The 27,890-nt window shown below is 37.4% G+C and overlaps 1 protein-coding gene across 1 annotated transcript; it reads right to left on the bottom strand.

Moving 5' to 3' along the window:
- Positions 1-966: 966 nt before the first annotated feature.
- LOC130607424 (mannosyl-oligosaccharide 1,2-alpha-mannosidase IA-like) lies at positions 967-27,030 on the bottom strand (the record flags this gene model as incomplete). Its single annotated transcript, XM_057424494.1, has 7 exons — positions 967-1,803; positions 3,175-3,290; positions 7,021-7,193; positions 7,996-8,215; positions 20,329-20,444; positions 24,525-24,618; positions 26,907-27,030. Coding segments are annotated over 7 exons (970 nt in total), but the record flags the coding sequence as incomplete, so codon positions are not given.
- Positions 27,031-27,890: the final 860 nt, after the last annotated feature.

Raw genomic sequence — 27,890 nt, 5'->3', positions numbered from 1 at the left:
AGAGAGGCAGTGCTGTCTTTACAGAATCCAGAGAGTAAAATTTATGGGTCAGCTTCCAGCTGCTATATATAAAAATTTAACTAGTTATCTTTGCTCTTGGCTTCTACCTAAGTAAGAAAACTTACATCACAGACCTCTATCAGTGCAGAAAAAATGTACTTCATAATGCCTAAACAAATGTGACTCCTCAGCTGTGATTAGCTATGCTGGACTGAGCTATCTTACTAAATACCTTTTCAAGATTACTGTTCGGAACCGTATCTGTTTTGTTGCAATCCAATTGATGAATTACGTGCTTTCTCAGAATGGGAAGCCAGGTGTTACTCAAAATTAATAAGTCATCCTGTCACTAAATGAAAACATAGGTAGACTTAATAATCATGTAAACCGCTCCAAACTGCATTTAAATAGAAACAGGGATTGATCACGTCCCATTTCTTTTTCCCTTTGGTGATATCGCACATTAAAACTTTTTTGGCAAAGCTGTTACCTTTCTTAGTAATCTAGGCCTATAATCTAGGAAATACTTTTAAGGACACTGTATTTCTTTCACTTACATAAGACATACTCAGTGCTTTCAGAAAGTTTTAGTTCTATGCTGGATAATTTCCTCTCTGAATGATTATCTTTTAAGAAGATAAATTTTCTTAAAAGGCATCTGAACATCTAGCTCTAATGTTGATACATTAAATTGTTTTGTGACAATAAACTATCAAGTCTGTTTTCAAGTCAGAACCTACTTGAATGTTTGCGGAAGTCCCAAAAAATTGTCTCCAGTATAATTAATTCTCAGCTTACCAGAAAATGCCATTGAGTACTTTTTTTTGTCTCCTTATCATACAACCATATGAAAGCTACTGGACTAAATACATAAAGAAGGTATGACTCCCTTCCTTAATAAGAAATTACTACCTCAGTTTACTCTATAGTACTCTGACTGAAAACATGAGAATAACACCACTTAGAAAAGGGAGGAAACAATTTATTCTATTAAGATATTCTACTCAAAACCTGAAAAACTAAGGTCTGTTAACTAATGTGCTAAATTCATAGAAACTGCTTTAGTCTAACTTCAACTTATACTACAGTTTCAAAGTCGTGTCTGCATGAGATGAAAAATATTCCTGTGTAGACCTCATTGACAATGAAATACATCAAATAGTTTACCAAGTAATAATAGACCCGCATAAGAAGAGGCTGTCACAGTCACAAGATTTGTCTTGGATGACACACAAAACAAATTAACATAGAACAAAAAAAAAGAAAAAAAGCTCTTTATACTTAATTCAATATGGCTTTTTGCAACATGGCAAAATATTACAGCTTAAAGCAGACATCTCCTCACAGAGGAGAAAAGAATTTTGCAGTCAAATTAAAAGCATAACGGATAAGGAGTAACATGCAGACCCTCTGCTCCTTTTGGCCAAGATGGCGGTGCAGCCTAACACAATCTGGAGAGATGTCCTGTTTCTCTTCTAAGAAGTGGTTCAGCTGGATTAGAGGACTCGGGTTATATCATAATTAGTTTGGGTCCATTCATAAGCATTTACTGTTAAAGAAAATAGACTGCAAAACACTTGATTAAAAAAATTAACTCAAGAATTTAAAACCAAATCATGTGCCCAAGTCCTGAAAAGAAACACAAGGAATGAAACAAAATATAACTTAATCTTCATCTATTTCTGGTCATCTTCTTTATTCCCATCATCTTTGTGAAGAACAGGGAGAGGATGAGCCTCTGTGTTGAAGACCCAGTGTTCGAATGGAAAAAGTTCATCTTCAGAAAATAGCAAATACAAGTACCTGGCAAGAAAAAAAGCAGGAAATGTGACCACATCAGGGTAGTAGAACTACAGTAGTCTTCAGGAAAACAAATACCTGATTTCCCTATGTGAATGTATCAATGGAACAGCTGACCAAACACAAACCACTAGTAAATCTCAGCATCAACAATGATTAGTACAAAGCTTTGAGACTCAGATTGGATTTAGGGCAATAACAACTTGAGAAAACAAAAGAATGCCTCTATCCTGATAAAGGACAAATAAGTTTAGACTATCAAGGTTAAATATCCGTTCACTGCACTTCCATTTTATCTTCAGTAATTTTATTACATATTGTTTTGATAATATACAACCACAGTAAATTTTTTCCTCCTGAACGTCCACATATATCAAGGTGTAGTAATGAAAATATTGAAGTCCAATCTTGTCTTATATCTCAGAACAACTTCTGGGTTAGGATTTTTAAACACGTAAACTAGCAGTAGGCCAGTAGCTTGGCCATCGATTTACTAAGACAGACTCTACAGAACCCAGCAGTAACCAATACACGAATCCAAAATTGTATTTATTGTCACGATACAAGGTAGTAGCTACTGTAGTGTGATTACTGCAGTCTGCTTAGGGTTGAAGGTCTGCTTAGCAAGTGAAATTTTATTTCTTCCTCAATCACCATCCTTCCCAGAAGGCTTTTCTTGGTCTAATTCTGATAGGCCAATTTAAAAGGTATAGTGGAGGGCATGCACTATCTCTAAAACCATGCCACTATGTATATAAATGTATTTTAAATATATATATGGTATTTCATGTACTTGAATGTTACACTTTCTGTTGAAATAGCATGATTGCTTCTTTCCTGCTTTCTGGTCTTTGCTAAAAAAAGTGAAGAGACCAAGACAAAACTTCCTTTGTTTCATCAAAAACTTCAGAGATGATAGATAATTAAAGCTTTTATTTAACTCTCTTAACAGGCCCTGCAAGCTTACCATGCAAGTTGACTTCTTTTTTCTTTTTCTGTACCTTTAAAATGAAAAGTATGCCATACGAGCTGGCTAAGTCCTTGGTCTAGTTCAATTTGTTTCACTAGAGTTGGCATATATAATTAGATCTTATCAAAGTTAGGAGATGTAATTTCTCCACAAAGACTATCAAGTACTTTTATCAGAAGTAAGGATAATTCCCAGAAGCCATAGAATTTAGTTTATTTACATAGAAGGCAGAAAAAGAAAAGAAAAACAAAAGGCCTATTTGGCTTCCTATCACCTAAGAAAAACTATTATTTCAGTTAAATTTTGTTAAGTGAATGTCAAGGGTACTAATGTTAAATACTGATCTGTAACAATGATACATAGAACTACTTCATATTAATGGAAAGTCGACTTTCTTAACTTACTTGAGTGTTTCTGAAAGGAAGAAACTTTGCTGCACATCATCATGGCTTTCATGATTGTTATAAACATCTCTAATTCCAGAATAGCCACCATCTACTCTGCAGTGTTTTTCCAGTGCCTGAAAAGGAAAAAAACCACCTCAAACTCAAACCAAAAAACAAACAGTAGGATTAACAAAAAGATTCATCTGACAGTTTTCATTTGACAGTAATGCTAGGTAAAAAAAAAAATCGAAAAGTTGTCACAAATGTTTTGATAAAGAGATGAAAACTAGACAAAACTCTAGATGGAAAACTCTTAAAGACAAGACACATGTCTAATTTTACATTGAGGAAGAGAAGCAAAATGAAAACTGACTGAAAGAAGTGAACACAAACCAGTTTTCAGAAGGAAAGATATGCGCATGTAAGGATGTAAAGATATACGGATTTTCACTTATTTTATTTTTGCCCTTTTTAATAGCGATAATGATAGCCTCTCTCTCACAGGCTGGTCTATCAGCCTTCACATACCTTTCTTGGTCACACTTTAGTGCTTAAAAATTATTGTGATAGAATTCAATACCATTATAAAGACCGGTCTTTTCCTTACCTCCTGCAAGCATTTTCTGATAAGAGATGAGACTAAAAAGTCACTAATAATTTCTCAGGTATCCGTCACCTCCACCTGCTCTAAAGGCTGCTCAAGATCTGTCTTTTGCTTTGAGTAGATATCCTAAATGTCCTTGTTTTTGCTGGAGTCCCTGTAGCTATCTGCATATATTTAGCTTGCATGTCAGGCTCTCCATAGTTTTCACTGGAGAGTAAGCTGCCTATTGTATATTTAAAAGGGAGTTTTCTCCAGGAGAGATTCTTTATTTTATAACAGGCCTATTTGTCTTTCCTTATGTGTCTTCAGGTTCTTTAATTTTCCTGGACACTTTTACTAAGTGACAAATATACTTAAGTTTAAACAAGTAATTTCCCCTGGCTGATGCTTCTTCCCTCTTGTCTACTTCAACCTGCAGTGAATTCAAAATGCTGAATCTGTGTCTGGATTTTCAATGTCAAACACAAGATTGTGTTTTCCAAGGCACAGCAGAAGGAGAACTTGCACTTGAAGGAGATGGCTGTTATTCAAGGAAGTATCTGCATTCTAAACAGGGTGAGGTAAAACAAAAGTAAATTGCATTTGTGGTTTATGTGGTCTAACATGTAGTCAGAGTCTTTATGAGTTCATGGTAGGGAGATGCCATATAGGTACCTGAGCAAACTGCTATGCTGTAAAATAAGAGGTTAACTTGTACCATGTTAGCCATCTGCTACTACCTACTTGACACAAACACGAAGATCTTAGCCCTCAAAATTACCTTCCACTTTACTAAAGGAACAGGACATTCATGTGCAACATTAAGTATGATTAAAAGGCTCTTGGTTGTCACCCTCCTTTAACTGGAAGTACTGGCCCTTTGTGCCCAAATCTGCAGTTTCAGACTACAGTGATGTTCATACTGACAGTGGGATAGTGGTGGGTGGGGAAGAAACTATCAAACACATTTTAAATTAGTAGCTCTCAGAAAATGAGGGTGGCTAAGATCAGTTATGCTGGAGTAATGGGAAACATCAAGCAGAGTGCAAACTGGCTGACAGTCTCAAAGTATCATAAAGGGAAAAAACAAAGGAAGTGCTATGAATTCAAAATATGTGCCACATTTATAATGCAGAAGGGGAGACTTTCATGGTCTAAGCTGATAAAAACCTTTCTGACTCAGTAACAGTAGATATTGCTGCTGGTCATAACTGCATTTTCTCCAACTGCTGCAATAGATACAAAGTGATCTTGGGCTCAAATTAAAGCAGCAAAGTGAGTTTCCAGAAAAAAAATGGACAGGCTAGAGCATGTTTTTAGTCTGTCAAAGTTAGAGAAAGAATTAATAGACTACTTGGGGAGCTTAGAAGTCATGATTTAGAGAGCAGCCTCCTTTTCAACTATAAGAGCACTGGGAAAAAAACTGATGTGTTTTTATTGACAGTATCATGAGTTGAAAATGGACATGAAACACTTGAACAACTTTTCTGGGCAACAACAAATGGTCTGATTGTTCCTCCTTTTTTCTTGTTTTATTCTCAGATTCCTCTTCATGCAGCACATACTGGTAATTAAACCAACCATATTCAGTGGTCATGGACTTCCCCAAGAAAAAGGGAAATAAGGGACTGCAAGAATAAGGAGCAAGAGGGAGCAGAATTTATGAAATACTTGTGGTAAGCTATCAAGATGTGTTGGAACAAAAAAGAAAATAAAATACAGTATCAGGTGGAGCTGTATGGCTAGAAACATCAAGGGAGAAGATGAAAAGAAAAAAAAGATTTGAAATCTAAATTGACTCTATAACTTCTGTGAGGCTGTAAGCTTTGTTTTCGTGAAACAACTGCGCATTAGGGCAGTAGAAGATGGGCCTGTCCAGAATGGAACCAGCAGCATCTCCCACACGTGGACTGTAACCCACTGTGTTAGAGCCAGACGAGAGTAGCCACAAAAATGTTAAACAAGGAGCACATGGGGAGCTCTAGGAAGGTAAATAAGTACACAGACTTGAAATAAACACAAACAAACTGAACCAACATGGTAAAGAATAATAAGGAAAACATTTCAATTGTTTATAACAATGATATCAGTGTGGGCAGCAGCAATGAATCAGGAAAAACATCTCCTGGAGAATAACACTTGGCATTGCTGAAGCCTGGTGGGCTGACTTCCACAAACAGCCACTGTAAATATTCCAATTATAATCTGTCTGGGAAGATTCCAGTAGTAAAATGTGTCCTTTCTGAGTGGTGTTAGCAAAGAGGAAAGGAAGAGAACAGCATTCCAAATTAGAGGTTTCAAAAAAACCCACAAAAACAACAAAACAAAAAACATTGCTTTGCAATCAGTAATTCAGGAGCATATTGTTTCAAGGCTGACAGAGCCAACACCTGAGGAAGGCAAATAAAATGTCCTAAATAACTACAGTCTACCTAGCTGAATACAGCATTGACTGCAGCTAGAGCATTGCTGGGAATATTTGAACAAGGAGAAGTTAAGAGAATAGAAGTATAGTTAATGCTAGCAACTATTCTTTATGGGAAGTATATTTTACCATAAAGTTCATTCTTCAGGAATACCTAATTACCAAACTCTCAACACTTGCACAACATTTGAGATAAGTTCAGTATCTCACACAGTTAATACTGAACACAATTACAGTTCTTGGATGCTGTTGACAGAGCTGTTGACAGGTAACTGGTGGATGTCATGCTGCAGCCAGGTACATGGAGTCATAATCCAGTAACATGAGCTGGTTGAAGCTCAAATGCTAGTGGGACACAGAAATTTACATCTAGAAGAGACTGTTATCATTGATGGAGTTCAGTCCAGATGACCTGTGCTTTTTGAAAGTGACCCTTTTTTTAAATGTTTGATACTATCTAGTAATTCCTCTTGGCCTTCATCACTTTAATTAAAATCACCTTCACACAATTACTATTGGAAATGCACTTCATATAACTTATTTCCATGTCCAAGGCTCAAATCTGACAGGCTTGCACTTTCCCTTCACGTGCAGCAATATTCCACATCTTGAGCAGCACATCCAAATATGACCTTGATCTGAAATGTGTTGAAGAAGGAGAAATCACAATCTATTTCTCTAATATACAGTACCAGCAGTATTTGGTTTTGTCAAAATGATCTTAGTTCATCTATTGAGTAAATGCATCTCTGGAAATTAGAGTTAATATTACTGATTTAAAATATATATTTATGCTTCAAGTACTAAACAACATTCAGATATCATTCAGTAAGAAAAAAGCCTGACAGAACATTACCTCTACAGCTTCCCATCCCCACTGCCTGTACTTTGGGTCATGAGTGAGCCGCCACATGTACATGTAGGTCTCTATGACTTCTGGTCGGAGGATGTAGTATTTTTCATTTTGTCTTGTAGCAATGGCCTCAACACCACCATCAAATCTGAAGGCTTCTGGTCCCAGTTTCATGTCTAGCCAATATAAAGACACATGGTAGAATAAAGGCATTTTAAAAGGCTTTGAATTATGTAACCTACCAAATCAACTATCATTTCATGGGGCACAAGGCCAGGTTACCCAAAGGGTATGTAATTTCTGAAACATACTGCAGTACCTCCTGGTTTTAATATTTTATAAATAATTCAGAGTAGGAGAGAGCTGGTCTTCATCGATGCTCTGAACAGCAGTTCCAGTTTGAACAATGATGCTAACATTTGTATTCTGGAAGACTTAATATAACTAGTAATGGAAATTTTGCTTAAAAGACAAGGATATTTACTTTTCTATATCAAACTGGAAAATGCATTCTGGGACCTGAAAAGCTGCTAGGGTTTTTTTCTGTAAGGGGATGAAGAATCCAAAGAAATTTCCCACACAGAAATCCACTTTTTGTGCAATTCTATTGTCTGCAGCATAGCACCAGCAGAACTGAGAACATGATAATTTTTTGTGCATGAAATGTTTAGAAGCTACATTGATGCATTAATGAACAGTGTGCCTCTCTTAGTTGTATTTGTCTATACAGAAATTGGCAAGTGCTAAAAAAGGCTATTACATTAATTATCAGAGTGAGTAGCTATGATTTAGGTGCACGGCAACTACTTATAAAACACAGCAGCATTCTTAAAGTTGCTTAGAGCAAAGAGGCATTTGCTCAGAAAGGATGAAGAATTCTTACCATCATACAATTTTCATTCAGCATTATGCAAAAATACTGGTGGCTGCCTTCACAAAGTCAAGCCGTGAAACTAAACTCTGCCACGCAGCACTTACTTGTACGATCATAGGATTCATGGCAAGTCCTTGCAATTTCAGCACCAAGCTCAATGTGATGGCCTGTCCTGTCATTGGGTGCTCCATCTGCTCCTAGAGCAAACATGCCTCCAGCAAAACAAGTGAGATGCCCCATCTTGTGTTCAAGCAGTCCACCCTTCCACTCAGCGATGTATGTCAGCCCTCCGCTTGATTTTCGAATGAGGTGGGTCTCTATGGCCTGCAAAAGTACATGGTTTCAAGCCAAGGTACCATTTGGTAAAGTATGAAGAACAAATTTGTCTTGTATACTGGTTGTTTTCTCTTCATTATTGCCTTTGCTTATAAAATAAAATGGGTAATAGGAGGTAGCATCACCTCAAAGTGCAGCCAAACCAACACAAATTAGTATACATCAGTAATGATGATTAATTTTGCTACAATTTTGATCAATTTAGGCAGTACATTTTAAAAAAACATTGGAAAGACATAAAAAATACAATTACATTTTAAAATTATTTTCTTTCCCTCTCTTTGAGCAGTTTCAAGTAATTTCACTTTAATGGTGATTAGTGATCCTTTCAGCTTTCATACTTTCCATTTTAATTCCGGCTTAAAGGATGTGGTTAATGATATAATTTCATGTCAGTTATATGCAGATGTAACTCATATTCAAAATGCCTGACTCAGTGGGTGCACTAAATGATGTTAGGCCTCTGTGTCTATATGGTATTCCAATGAGTTTCCCCTCCCAGACTGATTTCCTCTGTAGTTAACAATCAAGTGTAGTGTCTTACTGAGATTTCTGGAAGAAACCTAAGCAGAAAAAAAAATATACAAGTCTCCTAGAGAGAAAAAGAAGTTGGTGACATTAGCAATGTATGGTCACTGATTGCAAAACTCAGGAAAACAACCTTCCCTTGTGGTAGAAACATAATTTAAAAAACGAGAGGAGATGCAGAAGAGCACATTAATTAGAAGCCCACACAGAAAGTAAGCTATTACTCTTTAAAGGGTAATGGAGAGGAGACAAACAATGCTACTATAGGTTCGGTTATCCAGCAGTGCTCTGGTTTGTTCTATTGAAATCCTAAGATCCAGAAACAGTCCTCAACATGCATTATATAAGAGAAAAAACATCAATAATATATCAGTACAGAGAACTATTAACAAAAAAGCCAGGATTTTTTAAAAAAGTACTATAAAGAGAAGGTATTGATTGTAGTTATTTCTTCCCATTTGAACATCTGTAAAGGTAGTTTTTATAAGCATGAAAAATCTTCTCTAACCTAGAAACATCAGCAGAAAGACTGTAAAAGTTTTACTTACTAAGTTCAGAAATGAAAAGCAATTTAATTAAACAACATTTCATTAAACCTTTCAGTATGGTATCTCCATCTCAGCAAATCAACAACTCTGGCAAGAATTGATAACTCTACTGGTCACTTAGCTGTTGAGTCAGAATTTATTTTAAAAATAAACAAATATAAAAATAGATTAATGACTAAATTTGCCTTTATTGTGATCTTTCAGTAAAGAATTAATGAAAGACAGAATGAAATATTACTGTCCCTTGCAGAAATAAGAGTAATCATACACCTTCAGAACCATAGTAACTAGACCAGAGATGATTCTTATAGTATGAAAATTGATTTTGTACTATCAGTTAATCTTTCAGAGTTGTTTGTTTTTTTCCTCTCTTTTGGCTCAAAAGTAAAGCTCAGGCTGAAAAAAGATGACTTTCACTTGGGAAATTTTAAAATTATTTTGACAAACTGATATTCAGAAACCAACAAATTGATGTTAATGGATGCTAAGAATGTCACAAAATAAAAATATATTTCCAAATTAATTATTCATGTTTAGTAAAGCAAATCATCTTGGTTTTATAAATGGGTCCTATTAAGAACTAGTACATATGCCTATTAAAAGTTATTTTTATTATGTAAGCACCTCACTTAAAGCTATTTTTATTAGGTAGTTATTTGATATATTACAGACTGTCAAACTGCCTTGCCATACTTTGTACAGTCATGGGTCCCTGAGTGCTAGATAATACCTGCACTGATGCATATGCCTTTATTAACGGCATGCTAGGTAACTAACAATTTCTACCTAGCCACGAAATCCAAATAAGCTTTGATATGTACAAATAACCTTCAGAATCTGTCAGCCCAAGTGTGCTGAACTTGCAAATCCATCAGCACTCAATAAACTCAAGTTACTCTGGAAGACAGGAAAACAAACATTGTAACTTGGTAAAGCCTAAACTTCATTTGAAGTTATGTGCTTATCAAGTCATATTTTGCAGAAGTTACATGATTTAAGCACACTGACCTTAATCAAACAGCTTTTGTAAAGCATGAAGGGCAAAGGAGCATCTCTTCCAGAAGGCTGGCAGCTCTTTTTGTGGTACTGGGTATTGTACCAGCAGAGCGCACAAAACCACTGCCCTGGAGCTTACAGGGGAACTGGCAAAAGCTTCAACTAAATCTGAGAAGTTTCTTCATGGGCCTTTTTTGGTCTGAGCTAGACAAACTGTTCTCATTAAATACAGGTTTCCCTTCACTCATTGCTACTTATATACCCTCTGAGACTAGAGATTAGCCACTTGCCCTGGAACAACATTTTCCCAAGGCTTGCTGTTGTGGTTTAAGCCCAGCTGGTTACTCACAGCGACACAGCTCGCTCTCTCACTCCCCCTCTCTTCCTCCCCCCCACTCTGGGAGGTATGGGGAGGAGAATCAAAAGAATGTAACTCCCATGGGTTGAGATAAGAACAGCCCAGTAACTAAGGTATAATGCAAACCACTGCTGCTACCACCAATAATAATAATGATAAGGGAAATAACAAGGGAAGAGAACACAACCGCTCACCACCCGCCGACCGATACCCACCCGAGCAGTGATCTAGCCCTGCCGGGTAACTGTCCCCAGTTTATATAGTGGGCATGACGTGCTGTGGTATGGAATACCCCTTTGGTCAGTTTGGGTCAGGTGTCCTGTCTCTGCTTCCTCATGGCTTCCCCTCCTCCCTGGCAGAGCATGAGACTCAGAAAGTCCTTGGTCAGAGTAAATGTTGCTGAGCAACAACTAAAAACATCGGTGTTATCAGCACTGTTCCCAGGGTAAGAGTCAAAACCACAGCGCTGCACCAGCTACTAAGAAGGAGAAAAATGACTGCTACTGCTGAACCCAGGACACTTGCTAACAAATCTGTAGGATCAAAGTTGCATGAAATCTGGAATAATTCCAGCATGGCATCAAATCGTGAATTTTTTAGATGTGTTACAATTGTTTCTGGCACACAACATAAAGAAAGTTATAAAAAATCAGCATATTTAGAAAGAATGAAATGTATTTGATGTAAAAAAAAAAAAAAGAAAAAAAAAGTATAACCTGCATGAGTAGAACATATAAAAAACCTCCCCAACACTGAAATTTTGAACTGTATTGCTAATAGTATTGGCAGCAATAAGGCATAGTAAAACCTTCTTTTTCACCATAAGTCCAGCCTAACTATAATTATTTGTTTCAGAATTTACTTCCAAATAAAGCACTACTTCTGGAATGTACGTTTGTATAATGCATTAATATAATAAAATATTTTCAAAGTAAACAATAAAAAGAAACACTAGACTAGAAACACAAGCAGTCCCTGTTATGGTTTGAATTGTGACTCAAGTGCATCTTGTCTTACTTCTGGCATCGTTCTCATGAGTTCATATATTAAAATTGTGCCCTTGCCTATCTGTCACATTGAAAGAACTGCAGTGAATGAGACATTAGGAATTGTCTATATTACAGGACTGCAAATTGCACGTGTGTAGTCTCTGTTATCGACAGTACAAGAGAAACTCTTTGGTTTTTCCCAATCTAATTTCCTCCCCCTTGTGCCCCCTTTCTTAAAGCAGTATGTTCAATTTTTTTTGTATTCTCTGTTTATCAGCCTGCTCCTAAGCCTGTGCATTAATTGCACTGCTGTTCCTTACCCTTGCAAAATTAAGCAGAACTGGTCTCTCCTAATAAATACTCATTTTCCTTCCTTTAGTTCTCCACTCCTTTAAGGTTTTCACACAGTTTAAATGCTGTCTTCATCACCCCCTTCCTCAGTCCCCGACTTGATTTTGTGATTGGCAAGTCCTTCATTTGCCCTTTGAATTGTTTAGGACCTTGAACTGGATTGCGTAGAGAGAAACATAAAGGATATAGAACTGAAGTAACCTCACTGATCAAATGAGTAAAAAAACCTAATTAACAAGCTTATTTTTAATAGATGGTGGCTAATCTCTTGGTGGATTATGCTGACAGGTAATAAAAATATTAACAGAGAACTCTACAGAGCACGGATGGAGGCTTCTCAGTAAAAAAAATCTGCACCTCTAAGTTGCTCATGCGCCACAAAAAGGCTAACTCTGCTAAAGGAGCAAGGATAACAAATTACAAGCCTCAAAATGCAATGCAGAACTGCAGTTCTACTTCCCCTAGCACTTAGACATTTTACCTCTCCTTTTACAATAACTCTAATTATGATGAATGAATTTCATTGACTACTGCTGTTTTAACAAAATCCAGGTATTTCATTTCCCACCTCAAGATGTCACTGTAGCTGGAGATAAAACTGTCTTGCAAGTCAATTACATATTTCTATACCTTAATGAATTTGAAACTTCAAAACTATCATCCTAGTTCTAAATTTCCAGGATTAATAATGTTTGTTTTGGGAATAATTACAACTCAGAAGGCTTCTTTACAACAAAGAACTATAAATTATCTCAGTTCAAACTTTTAATACATTTTTCTTACCTTAGGAATCTTGCTGCTCATAAACAGTATTATGACAATTTGAAGCAACAGTGAGTATGAAAGAGAATTCTACCACATGCTATTTCCAGTAATTCAAAGATATATAATGTCAATTGTTCATTCATTTTAGTATTTAAGGCTTGCACCAATGCATTTTATTGCTTTGAAACTGCACACAGCAGGTGGGTCAGGATTACTGTGGTGTGGGTCAGGATTACCGTTTTTGCATGCTGTTGAGTTTGTAAGTCAATTGCCTGTTTTCTTGACTTTAAGTTACTTTCTTCATGTTTTCTCTGTTGATCTAATGCAACAGACACTTTTCTTCAGCAATGTTAATAATTCATCAAATCTATACTTTTATCCAAAATTCCTATGAATTTATCATGCAAAGATTAAGATTTGCATTAGTACAGCTCTTTTGGAGATGGCAGAAAAACGCTGCACTTTATTTTTTTAAACTTTATGAGTTATTCTGTTTTCTTAAACATTGTTCATATAGGTTTTAAATACATATTTCAAGATGTTTGAATCATATAAAAGCATACAGCCAGAAAACTTCGGATGAAATAGGAAGTTCAAGCCCTTGTTGCAATTTATTTAAATACTGCTGCCAAGGAAAAGAGGCATCTTCTTATCCCAAGGTCCTCTCTGCTTACTAAACTGTGCTTTAAAAATCAAACCTGAGATTTGGACACAGAAGAGTTTTCATTTGTTTAAATACAGTATATAAGAAACATTTTGAAAGCAATAAGGCACTTACTGAAGTCTTTTACTTCTTTTACATCTTTTTACTGAAGACATGTTATACAGACAAGTTTACCCGTGAAATGAAATATGAATGCTTAGAATGGAGATACCTAAATTTTTGAAATGGAAATACTGGCAAACATTTACTACTGTGCTGTCTATCCATCTGATCACTAAAAAGATAATTACGTTTTAGGGGAAAACTGATAATTTGCTTTTGTCTGAAAATCTAATTAGGGTTTTTTTTTCCCTGTATAGATCTGTAAGCGTCTCTGAGCGCACCAGTGGTCTTGCACTAAATGTACTTAATGCTGTTTTTTCTACCAGAAGGCTGGATTTACTCATATTCTTAAAACAGTATTAACGGAATGGCATGAATCAAAGCAAGTCACTCTCAAAATGTTTCATTTTGCATTTTCTGAATATTCTAGGCTATGTATCTCCTGCTCCTGACAAATTCTTTTGATGTCAAAAAAAGGAAATGAAAATAGCACAAGTAGTAATGACAAGGCTGCTGTGACAACAATAGCAAAGCCAAGAGTAAAAAGGGGACAATTTCTCTCACAGGACTTTTCTAGTTCAAATTATCCTTAAAGAGACCTAACAATTTCTGCTGCTTCTCCTTGATAGTTCATAAATAGGCAAACATTTTAATAAGTACTTTCTATACCAAACATAGTCCAAAAAGTCTACTTTCTATGCCAAACACAGTCTAAGTCCAAAACATAGGCATTGTGCAATTATATTATTAACAATTTAAAAATCTGCAGAAGCCTGTCTTTAATCTTGATGCTTTCTGTAAGCAGCTGTGGAAAGCCTTAAAACTCCTCTCAAGAGGGGAAATACAGCAAAGAGAATAAAAAGGAGCAGCGAGTCCTCTGGGTGATCTCATCTGTTAAGTGCAATGAACTTTGCATTCCTACAAAATACAGCTATGCTATTGTTATGTGCAGAGCACCAGTGCAGCTGGGTGATAAATATTTTACACATGACAGCTGACAAAATATGTAAATAAACCATTAATTTTTACACATTGAAGTTATAGACAATACCTCCCACCCTTCCAAAAAAACAAATGTATGCAGAGGGAATGCTGGGTTCTATGCACTGTTTCATTCTGAAGATGGGCTCCTATTGCACCACCCTGTCTGCCCTATTTATGTATTTCCTTCAATGCCAAGAAGTGCTCAAGTACTGAATGTTCAATTCATTAATATACTTTTAGCTTTACCCAGCGTGACAAACTGTTCTAATTGAGTTGCTGCAGTTCTGTCACTGTCCACATCAGTTACGTACTTTTTAAGATCACTACAATCACAAAGCAAACGACTTCAAGCAACTTAATCGAAACTGCAATCAACACAGACCAGCCACCAAACTGTCACCACAGTTAAAGAGACACTCAAGAAAACTCTGGAGATGAAAAGGGCCTATGTGCCAATATCATGTTTTCAATTTGCTAACAACACTTTGTTCTTTCCCTCATTTCAATGAGAAAAGATTCTACATGGATTTGTTTTGTTTATCTGAAAGTCTGAAATCTTGACAGCTCTGAAGAATATTCACTACTTAATGCTGACAAATATACACCATACCCATGCCCGCAAAACTGAAACCATATAGCTTCCTTTGGCAGAGTACAAACTGAGTATAGTAAGGCTAGTCTCAAAGTTAGCAATGTGCAAACAAAAATTATAAGTGATATAAATATTTTATACTAAATATTATATAAAAATTATAGAGTGATCCGCTATACTTTCTGCCTGAATACTCAAAATCCTGAGGCTGAAAATGACTTTTTCACCTTTGGATACCCACAAAAGGTTACTGCATTCCTTAATCGTGCAACCCAGCCTAGCAGGAGCCTGACTTTCAGGACTGCTGTTGGAATCTGGCGGAGAAAGGCCATGGCCCTGCTTCACAGCATCTATTCTTCTTTTTGCTATTTCTACTATTTCTGCTTCCACATGCTAGGTTCTCCAGAGATCAGTAAGTCATCTTGTTACAATCTTCTAAGCAGCTGGTACCCAGGATGAAAAATTAAACAATCTAAATGTCTAAAAGTAAACTATCATGGCTTAAGATAAAGCTGTGCCTCACAGCAGCTTTACCTCTCTGATACCACAGGGCTGCACTGAACCAAGCTGCTTGGGAAGTCCTAGTGAGGGATTCTCCCTACTCCCATGAAGTTCTTCTGGGCTGAGTTACTGCTCTCTTTACAGCCTTTAGATATGCCTCTTCTCTAGAACTGAGAAGGGGATGAAGGAGCATCAGAGAGAAAGTATTTAAGATGCTTAACGCTTGCAGCAATGGCCAGAAATAAACATAATGGGAAAATCTGGAAAAGATACATGATTATCAGACATCAAGTGTGAGACAACCTATTAATAAGAACAGCTGGAAAACTGCCCTTCAACTTAGAAAATGAGTGCTGACACATTCAAGAGGGGAGGATTTGATGCAGTTGCTTGTGGCACTGCTGTTGCTAGACTAGGTATAAGTAAACCCACAAGGTCCACTTTTTCTCTAAATTATCATGCTCTCTTACTGAACCTACTCAATTGTGTCTCAGAAATCAACTGTGTTAACTGAAAAGAATGGGATGGCTCCTGTCCTGGATATTTGCAAAGACTGATGGATTGTTCTGTGGGCAGTTACATGCTCAAAATAGGACTAAAAGCTGCATAGATGTTTGTTTTGTAAGTAAATGTTACATGCTATCCACCAAAACCAATTTAAGAAGATCTCTTCCTGTATTATATGAAACAGAACATTATATGCATTGCTTTACAAAAGAGAAAAATAAGTTACATTAAAAATACATTCACTTGTCTTTTATGTGAAATCGAGTTTATGAATCCCTCTGATGGCCTTATAAATACATTCATATTATGCTCTGGTATTCAAAATAAGACTGCCTCTGTCCCTTTTCCCTTTAGAAATCAACCCTTTAAATGGCATCAGCAAAATACACATCTTATTTATGGAAACAGAAAAAGTTTCTAAATCTAGTTTGACATCTTAGTTATTGCTTTTAACTTAAACCATAAAACAATCTGTAGGTGCTACAAAAATTCTAATAGAAAGAGCTCTTTGTTTTGATATGAGTTATAGAACAATGTAAGAAATCACCCCAAAGCTTTACCTAAATAAATTTCAACTTTTCACAGTGAACTATAACACCGTATATTTTCATTTGTGGTTTCTGGATTGTGGACGATATTGAATTAGGCATCAAACCTTCACATTGCTCTTTCAGAATTTGGTGGGTATGTGCTGGACCGAATGGCCAGGAATAATCACACTGTTCCCTCTGGCGTAGTCTTAAAAAGATTCTGAAAGCGTCGGGGGAAATTTATCTAAGAAAATATGAAGCAGTCTCAGAATGCCCAAAAGTGTAGGCTTAGTCATAAAAAAAGACTGCACCTTGTGCAGACACTTAAATTAACTTTAATTTAGATAAGTAAGAGATCAATAGCAATAAAGCCAAAACGGGGATGGATTTCAAAACAGGGTAGTTACTCGGTGAAGAACCTGTCATCTCAATGGGGCCCAAGCAGTCTTCAGCTTCTGTGAGACTCCAACTTCCCTGCTGTTTTTTCTGAACCAGCTGCATTACAGCATCAAGCTGTACCTCCACACGCTGCATGTTACACTTTCAGCTTTGGTATAGCTGTACCTCGGTACATGAAGCAGAGAAGATGAATGCCATCACTCAGAAAACGAAGTAGCCTTCAACCAGCAGCATGGTGAAATCTAGCACATATTTAGTTTGGCTCTCTCAAATACTGACACAATGGACAGACACAAGGCTTGGACTGCTTAAGATGTAATACTGCTAAAAGTATTAAGACAATAGGTATTTCAACTCTAGTCATCTACAGCAGAGCTCAGGCTCTTGACATTGATATTGCCACATTTGGTGATGCTGCTGACCGGCAGTTCTGCTTCCCCAGCTCAATCCCAAGCATGGAGAACTGGCTGCACAATGTGGTGGCCATCACCACTTCTGCTCCCCACTGTGACCTCAGAATGCCTGCAAGTACTTTCAAACCCAAGGAGGTTGTTATCCAGGTATAGCTGAAGTGTGAGTTTAAACAAAGCCATGCTGCTGCACCCTGCATGGACACAGCTTGGAGTGCTCCCAGTACTCTTCCCTGATGCAGGCAGCTTTCCACCCAGTGGGTGGTTTGGGCTGGCTCAGGAGGCATCCAGGCACACTGCCACTGTGCAGCTGATGTGAGAAAGCACACCTGCTTCTGTGGCATATAGCAAGTGACTTCCTGATGTACCTCAGCTCAGCTGTACTCAAGTCAGGGGAAGGTGAACCTTTCAGCCTTAGTAGGAGCAGTCAGCACTGGCCATTGAGGCACAGGGCTCTCTTGGACTCTCTCTGTTATCAGTTGGGATGAAAGTGCCTCTGCTGCTCCCCAGCAGAATGGGAGGCAATATGCTCACAGTCCTTCCAACAAGGGTGATGGTCACACCACATTTGTGATATTCTGGCTGCAACGGTATCCAGACTAGACATACTAGCAAAGGCACGTGGGTTTTTTAACTGCATGAGTCTCTGCATTAGCACTTAGCCTGTGTAAGAAGTGTTTAAAAGAGAAATGTGACGTTATTAAACAAGTGGAAGTAGAAGACTGGAAGCAGCTTTGAGGTGCTTCAGAATGCCTTCCATGGTAAGATGAATTGATACTGTATTATCAGACACTTTGTTCTCTCTGTTTGGCTGCCAACCTAATAGCTGAGCTATTACAGTATCACTGTTCTTACGTTAAAGCCTCAAATGCACTCAAACCTAATTTAAAATCCACCTTTTGCTCTGAAGCTAAAACCACATTAGCAGTGAAAATGAAGCTGACTGCATCCAAATCTGCACTTACAAAATCAAAGGCAGGATTTTTTTAGCAGAGGATACTTGGTTGTCAGATTTACTGCCACCACAGATCACACCCTACCGCAAATCACAAATGACTTTTCTCTCTAATGAGAAATGCACCCCATTTGATGGGCTGCATCAAAAGGAGCATGACCAGCAGGTACAGGGAGGTGACTCTCCCCCTCTACTCCACCTTTGTGAGACCCTGCCTTGGAGTACTGCATTCAGCTCTGGGACCCTGAAGATAAGAAAGATGTGAACCTTTTGGAGAAAGTCCAGAGGAGGGCCACAAAGATGCTCAGAGAGATGGAGCACCTTTCCTACAGAGACAGGCTGAGATAGTTCAGGTCATTCAGCCTGGAGAAGAGAAGGCTCTGGGGAGACCTTAGAACAGCTTCTTGTGCCTAAAGGGGGCCTGAAAGAAATCTGGAGAGGGACTTTTTGCAAGGGCATGTAGTGACAGAACCAGGGGCAATGGCTTTAAATGGAAAAAGAGGAGATTTAGACTAAACATTAGAAAAAAATTCCTTGCTGTGAGGCTGCTAAGACACTGGCACAGGTTGCCCAGAGAAGGTGTGGCTGCCCCATCCCTGGAAGTGTTCAAGGCCAGGTTGGATGGGGCTTTCAGCAACCTGGTCTAGCTGAAGCCGTCCCTGCCTGTGGCAGGGGGGTTGGAACTGGGTGATCTTGAAGGTCCCTTCCAACCCAAACCACTCTATGACTCTATGAAAAAAAAAAAAAAATTAAAAAAATAAAAGAAAAAAAAGATAAGTTGCAATGAGCCAAGGTTGCAAATTTTTAACGTCACCACTTTTTGTGGTACAGGAATTGAAAGGGGACTTATATCTCTTCACTAGGGATAGTGCATTTCTAGATGTATTGAAGAATAAGCAGATATTGCTTAGCGTCTCAAAGCCTTGTCTACAGTGGCACTGTACATACACACAGCAAGAGATAGAAGTCCTGGCCCTAGAGAGCTTCCAGCCAACACAGATGAAAGGATGGGAAAAAAAAAAGTAATATCATCCTCTTTTATGTATATGTATAGGTGTATATATATGCACGCATGTGTGTGTGTGCATATATATATATATGAAAGCAATGAACTGAGAAAATAGGTCTTTTGCCCAAGACTGGAAGGAAAGCCTGTAAATATGAATTTAAACTTAATACTTCTCATGTCTCAATCTGGTGTCACAAACCCATTATTTTTCCCAAAACAGCACATTAATGGGATACCATCAATAACAAAGCAAACTGCAGACCAGAAGAATCATAAATAAAACGTGACATAGGAATGTAAGTATGAACAATTCTGATTTTTGAAAACTTTCTCATGTCAATGTCAAAATTGAATAACTGGTTGTTTTCACAGAAGCTGGCAAATATATGCCTCTTGTAACAAAAAGGCATTATGCAACAAAACCTATTTTTATTTATCATTATCTATCATAATATAGTGATCTCTGTTGCCCACAATCAAAATATTCTGACAGCTGAAATATAAGGTCAAAACACAACAGAGGAGCTCTCTCCTGGATGTAAGGAAAAAGGACAGAAGGAATATATTTAGGGGTGATGGAGGAAAAAATAATTGAATTTCTATCTGAGAGCTGCTTGTAGATGCATTTCTGTTGCATATTTTATACTTTTCTCCTCCGGTATCAGAGAAGACTGACTGTATTGCAGTTGGAAAGAAATAGCTATACTTCAAGACTCTGCCCTTTCCCACAGTATCTGTATTCCTTCTGCATTTATATTTGATGAAGTCTTTTTAAAAGTGAAACTAATTCTTTAGAAAAACACAACTGTGGTGGCAAAGACATAAATCTCTCACATTGTTTCTTGAGCCTTTCTTTTTAGGATTATTACAGATTAGATTATTATGGAAAGTAAGATTTAACTATTTTATATACCTGAACAGCATCATAATACATTTTCTTGCCTTCCTCATCTGTCTTGTCCGTCATCAGCCATGCCTTGAGCAAATATTCATAAAAGCTATCCCCAAGCCCTCCAATGGAGACGTGATCTAAAAAGGAAGAAAGAGATTGAACAGCAATTTCATCTTCAGTCTGGGCAACAAAATACAGTTTGAAACAGTGCATTTAATGATCTCTTCCTACAACAATCTTTAATAAATGTAAGTGTGGAACCTCAGGAAAAACTTAGCTGGTACGTACAGAGAATTATTTCTTTAAATGGTAACTTCTTTGTCAAGTTAAAGCACCAGAGTTATTCACTGTCCACAATGTGCCACAGGAGTTCATGGCAAAGAAACAAGAATTTACATGTTTAACATTAAATTCACATACTCTATCCCATACAAAAATGTATTAATCCAAGTTCTAAAACGAGGAAAAAATGTAGAAAGAGCTCTCTAATTTGACAAAGGCTTTCCCCTCTTAACATGCAGCATTGTTTTTATTTGCTCTTTCATTCACTAATGCTCCATTTAAGTCACTTCATAAAAAAGGATGAAATGTTTTAGCTCACTACTGCAGAGTTGAATTTCAGGTTACTTAATGGTATTTCAAAATGCCAACACATATATTTAAAAATAATAGTATATTTTTGAACCTCTGGCTTCTCTCAGAACTCAGCAGTGATTTTGGAAGAAATAAAGAAGATTTTGCCACATCTACAGAAGATTACTGCTATCACACTACTTTATTCTTCCCATCGCTTACTATGTGAAATAATCTGGTACTATGCATGCAGTGATTATTCAACTGCACACGTTTAGGACACAACTCTGCAAACCCTAACACCACATATGTTAGACCATTTGGTGTGAGTTGCACCAGTGATGTGCAAGTTAGTGAAGATCTTAGCTGCTTGCACGAGGCTGCATTCACTTGCTGTGCAGGAGTCTAAAAGATTCTTGGCAAAAATTTAAGGGGCTATCACAGTTTCATAGATCCCCTTTCATAGATCCCCTTAACACACGAAATTCCACAACTATATGTATATACACACACATATATATACATGTATATATACAGCATATATATAAAAATGCTTATAAAGTGTTTCTTTAAGCTCCATTAAACTAAGAACACTAGATAGAGGTTTTGTTTTTTTAAGTTAGTGCTGCCTGGTAGCATTAAGGGATTTGGCATTTATTGAGTCTTCAGTGAAAGGATTTCTAAGTAAGTGCTTTACCAGTACTACTCATTTATAACCATCAATTTTACACTGAGGAAGGGGTCTACTAATTCTGCCCAAGACATCCAGGATGGTGACCTGGTTACATATATACTATGCAACAAGTCTGTGGGTCCATACCACAAAATTCTGGGCATGACAAAAGCAAGACACACATGAGGTAATCCAGGATCATAAAACAAGATGCAGAAGGGTAAGTGGTACAGAGCTCGTGCTTCCCAGCACTTAGCTCTGACCTTAGCTTCAAAGTTCTTGCTCTGTTGGAGGAATTCAACAGAACCCAAAGAATTTATTTTTTAACTTAGTATCTTCTCTTCTTGGAATGCCTCCTTTCACCTTCTGATTAGGTTGCAAAGCCATGCAAACGTATGAGAGACTTTTATTCCATTTAAACTTTTTTCTCTCCAGTAGCCTGTGACATACAAGAATGATTTCATTTTCCAAATGTTCCTTTGCCTAACAAATACATTGTAGGTTCAAACACTCTGCCCCATTTTGAATGAGATATATTAAATTCCTGGAAAGAATGCACCATTTATTTAAATGTTTATGTTCCAAAAGGGAAAGAGGCTTCTTTAAAAAAATGAGAACATTTTCTATGATCGAAGGCTGATCTTTGAACAGAAGCATTTAAATGACCTTTACAGTTTCCTAAATAAATTACCATAGAAACCTCTGACATTTGCAAACTAAATAGCACAAGCACAGTTTCATCAATAATAAGCCCTGTTATTATATACATTATTGCAGTAGACAAATCCAATTGATACATGCTGCAGCAAATCACTGTCAGTTTACTGTCAAAATAACAAGGGCTAAATGAATTTACAGGAAAAATGGCAGTGATCCAGCAGTGTCCTTCATAGTTACAGCACTGCTAGAAAAGAAATGTTCACAAACTATTCCTCCCTCCCTACTTCATGTTTGAGAAAATGCTCCTCTCTTGTACCAGTGAAGGTTCTAGGCTGTTTGGTTTTTTTTCCCCCTGTTGTAATCAACTGGAAACAGCCTACAAAACCAATCTCAAATAAGACATCTTAAGTCTTACATCCTGGTCTTCTACTATGGGAAAAAAATTGATAAAACAGCGTCCTCAGACAGAGGCAACTGAATTGAAAGAGATGCAACAACATCAAATTTGCTTTTGCTGCTTCAGTGTGTAGTCACTGACTGCAGCAATATTTGTGTCCATTATACCTGCATGTGCAGGAAGCACTTACTTTGTCAATGCTATTGGAAAGCACAGCTGGTATAAACAAAGTTTTCCTATGCACAACATAAAGAACCGGCATTTAATGTGAACAAGGAGTACACAAGGCACAATTATACTAAGAACAGGGAACTGGCAAAGCCCATAAGGCTACTTAACTGCTTTAAAATAAACAAGGCAGAGCCACTGTGTTAGTTGAAACTAACTAGAAAGATCTGTTCTCATGCAGCTCACCAAAACACTGAGTTTTTGTGAGTGACTGAACCCAAGGAAGGAGGTAACTGGACCTGGCTCAAAGACGCTGAGGTGGCCTTCTAGCCAAACCTGATGTCTATTGCTATAGGATGAACACTTCCAGTAGGAGGTTTTAATGTGTTACAAAGCTGTACTGAACCAACAGAGGTAACAAGTGGGCACACATCTCACAGATCTGTAAATGGATGTCAGAGTTTGTACCAACATGCCAACCAGAGTCGATGGTTATGCACATGGGTGCCACAGCCTTGTGGATGGTGACCTGAAGGATACCTCACAGCGCAGCAAACTAGAAGGCTTTTTAAAATGATGTGCGTACTTCTAATTCATAAAAGGAAATGGCCTTTACCTTGATGGGCTAATACAAGTGAGCAGCACAACCTTTTTGCACATCTTTTTAATTCAGAGTGTGACACAAAGCACCCAAAAATGTTATTTTTTTCAATAAAACACTCATTCTTTACACTTGTGAAAATTACCTTATCTATCCAGACTGTGGCCAGTCCCATAAGGACTCCAGAATCAGACTTACTTACACCGTAGCTACATCCTAAACAAACCATTATATTTCAAAACTTCTCCAGTCCTCTCCCTCTCTTGTACTGTCTAACCAGCACCAACACTGATGATCTACAGGACCATCTCATCTGCTTGTGTCTTTTCAGACCAAGGTAATGTATCTTGTTTGTTTCTTTCAATAATGTAGAAATGAAAAAATATAAGAACATTGAATCACATGAACTGGATGGTGGCAGACTGAGCCTCAGTAGGGAAAGTGGAAAAAGAAGTAGGGTCTCTAGAATCGTGATCCTGCACACTATGTAGGCTTTGAATGAAGGCAATGTACAAGAAAAGGTTGGTCATCAGGAAGTGGCTAAGAACTTCAAATACTTCAAGCATTATATTATACTCTTTCACTTCTAATTTTGGTGTCTCCAGTAATAGTTCCAAGGGGACTAATGCCATGACACAGTTTTGTTTCATCTGCTTCCTCAGTTGTTGGCATTAGGCTTCAACAGAAATCACAGCTAGTATTAACTGGAAAGACTTGTTTTATTTTTCTATTTTTATCTTCAGTGGAGCCACACCACTCTAAAAATATGGAAGTTGATTCAGACTAGCTGATTATTTTTCCTTAAATAGCTACTTTAGAGAGCACTTTAGATTTTTGAATAAAAGGGTTTTGTAGCCTACAAGTTCCTTTCCAAAACAATACATATTCAGAAACTTCCCCACTTGCAGAAGCCATACAATAAAATATCAATAAAAGTACATTAAAATATAGCAAGTAGGATGGTTATTTCTGTAGTATTTTTTTTTACATTGTACAGAACCTCAGATATAATGAGGGATTTTATACTTTAAAAAAGTTCTTTATAAATACATATATATAAAAACCAAGTAACAGTGATTAAAGAAAGACGTTAACGACTGCAAACACATACCGACAGACAGTTGACAAGGAAGAGAGCTACTTACGTTGGCCCCATTGGCCACTGCTGGGATTTAGATAGTTGGGGTAAAGGCCCTCTGGTTTATCCAGTCGATTTAGAACTTTTCGGATATTCATTACCTATTGGAAAGGTACAAACCACTGAGCACTGATCCATTTTCCCCACACCCCAAATAAAACAGTGTAGCCACAAAAGTACAAATATGCTCAAAAATAAAAAAAATGTTTTATTTAACTCATACACCTGAATACCTCTGTTCAAATATATTGCTATTGGAAAAGATCCTCTAAGCTGATAGCATCATGGAAAGAAGCTCCTCAAAACCTCTGGAGGTTCTTCATCAAATATCAGCAATGAAACCACGCAACAGAAGCAAGCTCTGAAGTTCAGGGCTTGCCATACAGGGTATCTCACCTCTCCACAGGATACTGAAATTCAAGGAGGCTAGCTGCCTTAACTAAGCTACTTCAGCACTCCAGCATTATATTCTTCACATACACAAATCAGAAATGGTATTAAATATTAAGCCTGTCGCCTAGTTCAGATGCAGAAGTGAGTTGTAAAGCAGTTTCGCCTGGAAAGGAGAGCAGTGCTGCAACTGAGCTTCATACAACCAGCTTGCCCAGCAGGAACCCATGCAGCACTGAACACTCCGCTGACACTGCTAAGGAGCTCGCAACAAATGAGAGGCCCAGGGAAACAATTACAGTGCAGATGGTCTGCAGCTGGAGTCATCCAGCAGCATAATCCATTGCAGAGCACATGAAATAATTTATGCTGAATTATAACATTTACAGAAAAAGTGAATGTAGCAACTTGGGAGAATGAAGATCCTGAGCACCACAGACCAGAGTCTAACAAAAAGGCACTGACAGCTTCATTATAACTCCCTGAATGCCTACAGGTCAAGTAACTAACTGCTGAAAAAGAAGATAAATTAGCTTTTTTAGGATTTCCAATTGTAGTACACAAACTGCCTTCTTCATTTTGACACTATGCTGCTAACAGTCATTGCCCAAAAGCAGACTGCAACAAGACCTAGACTTCATTTAATGAATTCTTCTGTGAATCCTTCAATGCAAAGCTTATTCCAGTGTTTCTTCTTTATCAAGCAAACCAGCCCTGGAAAGGCTTGCCTCAGAGGGCTGTAGAATCGCAATCTCTAAAGAGTTTTGAAAGCAGTTTACATAAATAGATTTTCAGTGTCTTGCGGCTATAGCTCAATGCCACTTTGGAAGAGAACCATAGCCTAGCATTTGTGAGATACACACTTTCATCACACTTTGTCTCTTAGAAGAACGAATGTTATACGTTAAATTACCATAAATGCCAAAAGATAATTAAGTAATCTAGCAAGTTTGTTTCTGGCTGTTCCTTGGGGCTGCAACCTACTCGTCCGTCCTCCCAGCCCAGCTCAGATTTATTTAAGAGAAACTCTGTCTTCAAATTCATCCTAAATACATTAACATTCCTAGGAGTTTGATTCCCAAAATTGATTTCAGTGCTGACAGTGGTACTGTAGCAAAGTCATTCAGTCCCTTAAATTTGGTACAACTAGTATTAATTTTAGATTTGACCACTGCTTTTAAACCTATGGCTAAACACTTGGAGTCTCATTATTGATTAGATTATTAAATAGGTAATACCACTTTTAGCTAACATGGGGCAGTTGAAGTAAGAACACAAAACCAAAACAAGTGGAAGTTTTAACTGGGGAGCAAGAAAAATTAGAAGATAAATGGTAAAGTGTATTATAAAGAATATGACTCACTATTTATACACCAAAAAGCAAAGCAGAATTGCTTAGGTGGGAATTGAGGGAAAGAGGAGCTGTTTTCCATGGCTCTTGTAAACAAGAAATATCTAGAAGACAGCGTTCTCAAATTTTGGAAGAATAGGTAAGCATGGCAAAAGCTTTGTCAAATGATGTTTTCTTGGGATTTTTTCCCTTCCCCCAAAGAAAGTTCAAAGGTCAGTGCAACAGAAGGGCTTTCTGACCACACTGACAGTAGTAATACTATACATCACTTTGAACACTAAACTTGCTGAAATCACACAAGGTAGAGCTGTAGTGCTTTGCTTTCTATAGGCATCACTTATTATCCCAAATATAATGCCAATTTTTGTTCTCATGGCATTCGGGCTCTACAGTCTTATTATTTAATGCGATACTAATTTAGAACATAAACAGAAACTACATGTTTCATGGCCCAGGTAAATGCTATATACAAGAATATGCATCACAATGATTTTGGAACAGATTTTTGGTACAAAAACACACCAAGGTGATTAGGGAAACCGTGAGAGACGCTTGCAGCTGAGGAAAATCCAGGTCTCTTCCCAGAGGTATTAGTCTCCCAACATGTGATTTAACTTTTACAACATGATTTTGACTGAACTGTCTAACCTTTTCAGCAAAGACAGGGTTTCCAGACAGATGGCTCAAGTGTACAAACTCCAGATGCAAAGTCCCAAATTCTGCCAAAATGCTGCTGCCGCCAGAGGCCCATGGCCAATTTCGACCAATTCCACTAAGATAAGGGGAAAAGAAATACAGAAAATAAGCATGAGCATCTATAAGACAATGCTAATAAAATATAATGGGTAGGAGATATACTGTTACCGAGATAGGGTAATTGATGTAAAATGTACTTAATATCTGCGCAAGAAACCATGCTTCAGCACCCGTCCATGACTTCACCACAGGACCTTGAATCACTTTGGTCCAGTTCTGCTTAGGCTTGTAAAATTGCTTCAACAAGCCAGTCTTTTAGGCCATGAATAGCTCCATTACACACATCATTGTATCAGTGTTTCACAATATCACATCTAAAGACATTACAAAAACCACAAAGTATAAGAAAATATTCTCACATTTCACCCGTTTTCCCTGCATGTAGCACAACACTCCTCAACTCTAACTCGTCTTTCTATAGTGCAATTATTTATTAACTTGAAATACTGCATACATACAGCACAAGTTTTAGGTTAAAAGTACTACATGCAGTATATTGTTCTTCATACCTGAGAATTTAATACAGTAGGATATGTAGGTGATGTCTGTCAAGGCACTCTTAACAGATTGAGTAACTTCAGTTTTAATTAAGACCTAAAGACACTTCATGGCAAAATTAATCTCAGGTTTTGTACTGAGAGTAGAGAATAACATACTTATTGCTAAACCCCCGCTAGAAATTAATGCTGCTTAAGATTCAGCATGAAAAGTCTGCTAAAGTTTCATTACAAAAAAGTGTTGGTTTTTTTTTCCCTTGAAATTTCCAGCAGCAATATTTAGAAACCCTCCTGAAATTAGAGAAAAGCTAACCAAATTTCTGGAGCATCTGGGTGAATGATGACATATTAGACCAGCATATTATTAGCATGAATGTTA

This window comes from Pezoporus wallicus, unplaced genomic scaffold (assembly GCF_028554395.1).
Source record: "Pezoporus wallicus isolate ANWC-B61680 ecotype Strahan unplaced genomic scaffold, APGP_CSIRO_Pwel_v1 contig_13825, whole genome shotgun sequence".
Taxonomy (NCBI): domain Eukaryota; kingdom Metazoa; phylum Chordata; class Aves; order Psittaciformes; family Psittacidae; genus Pezoporus; species Pezoporus wallicus.
The sequence above is the reverse complement of the archived record's forward strand: the minus strand, read 5'-3'. Positions and strand labels throughout refer to the sequence as shown.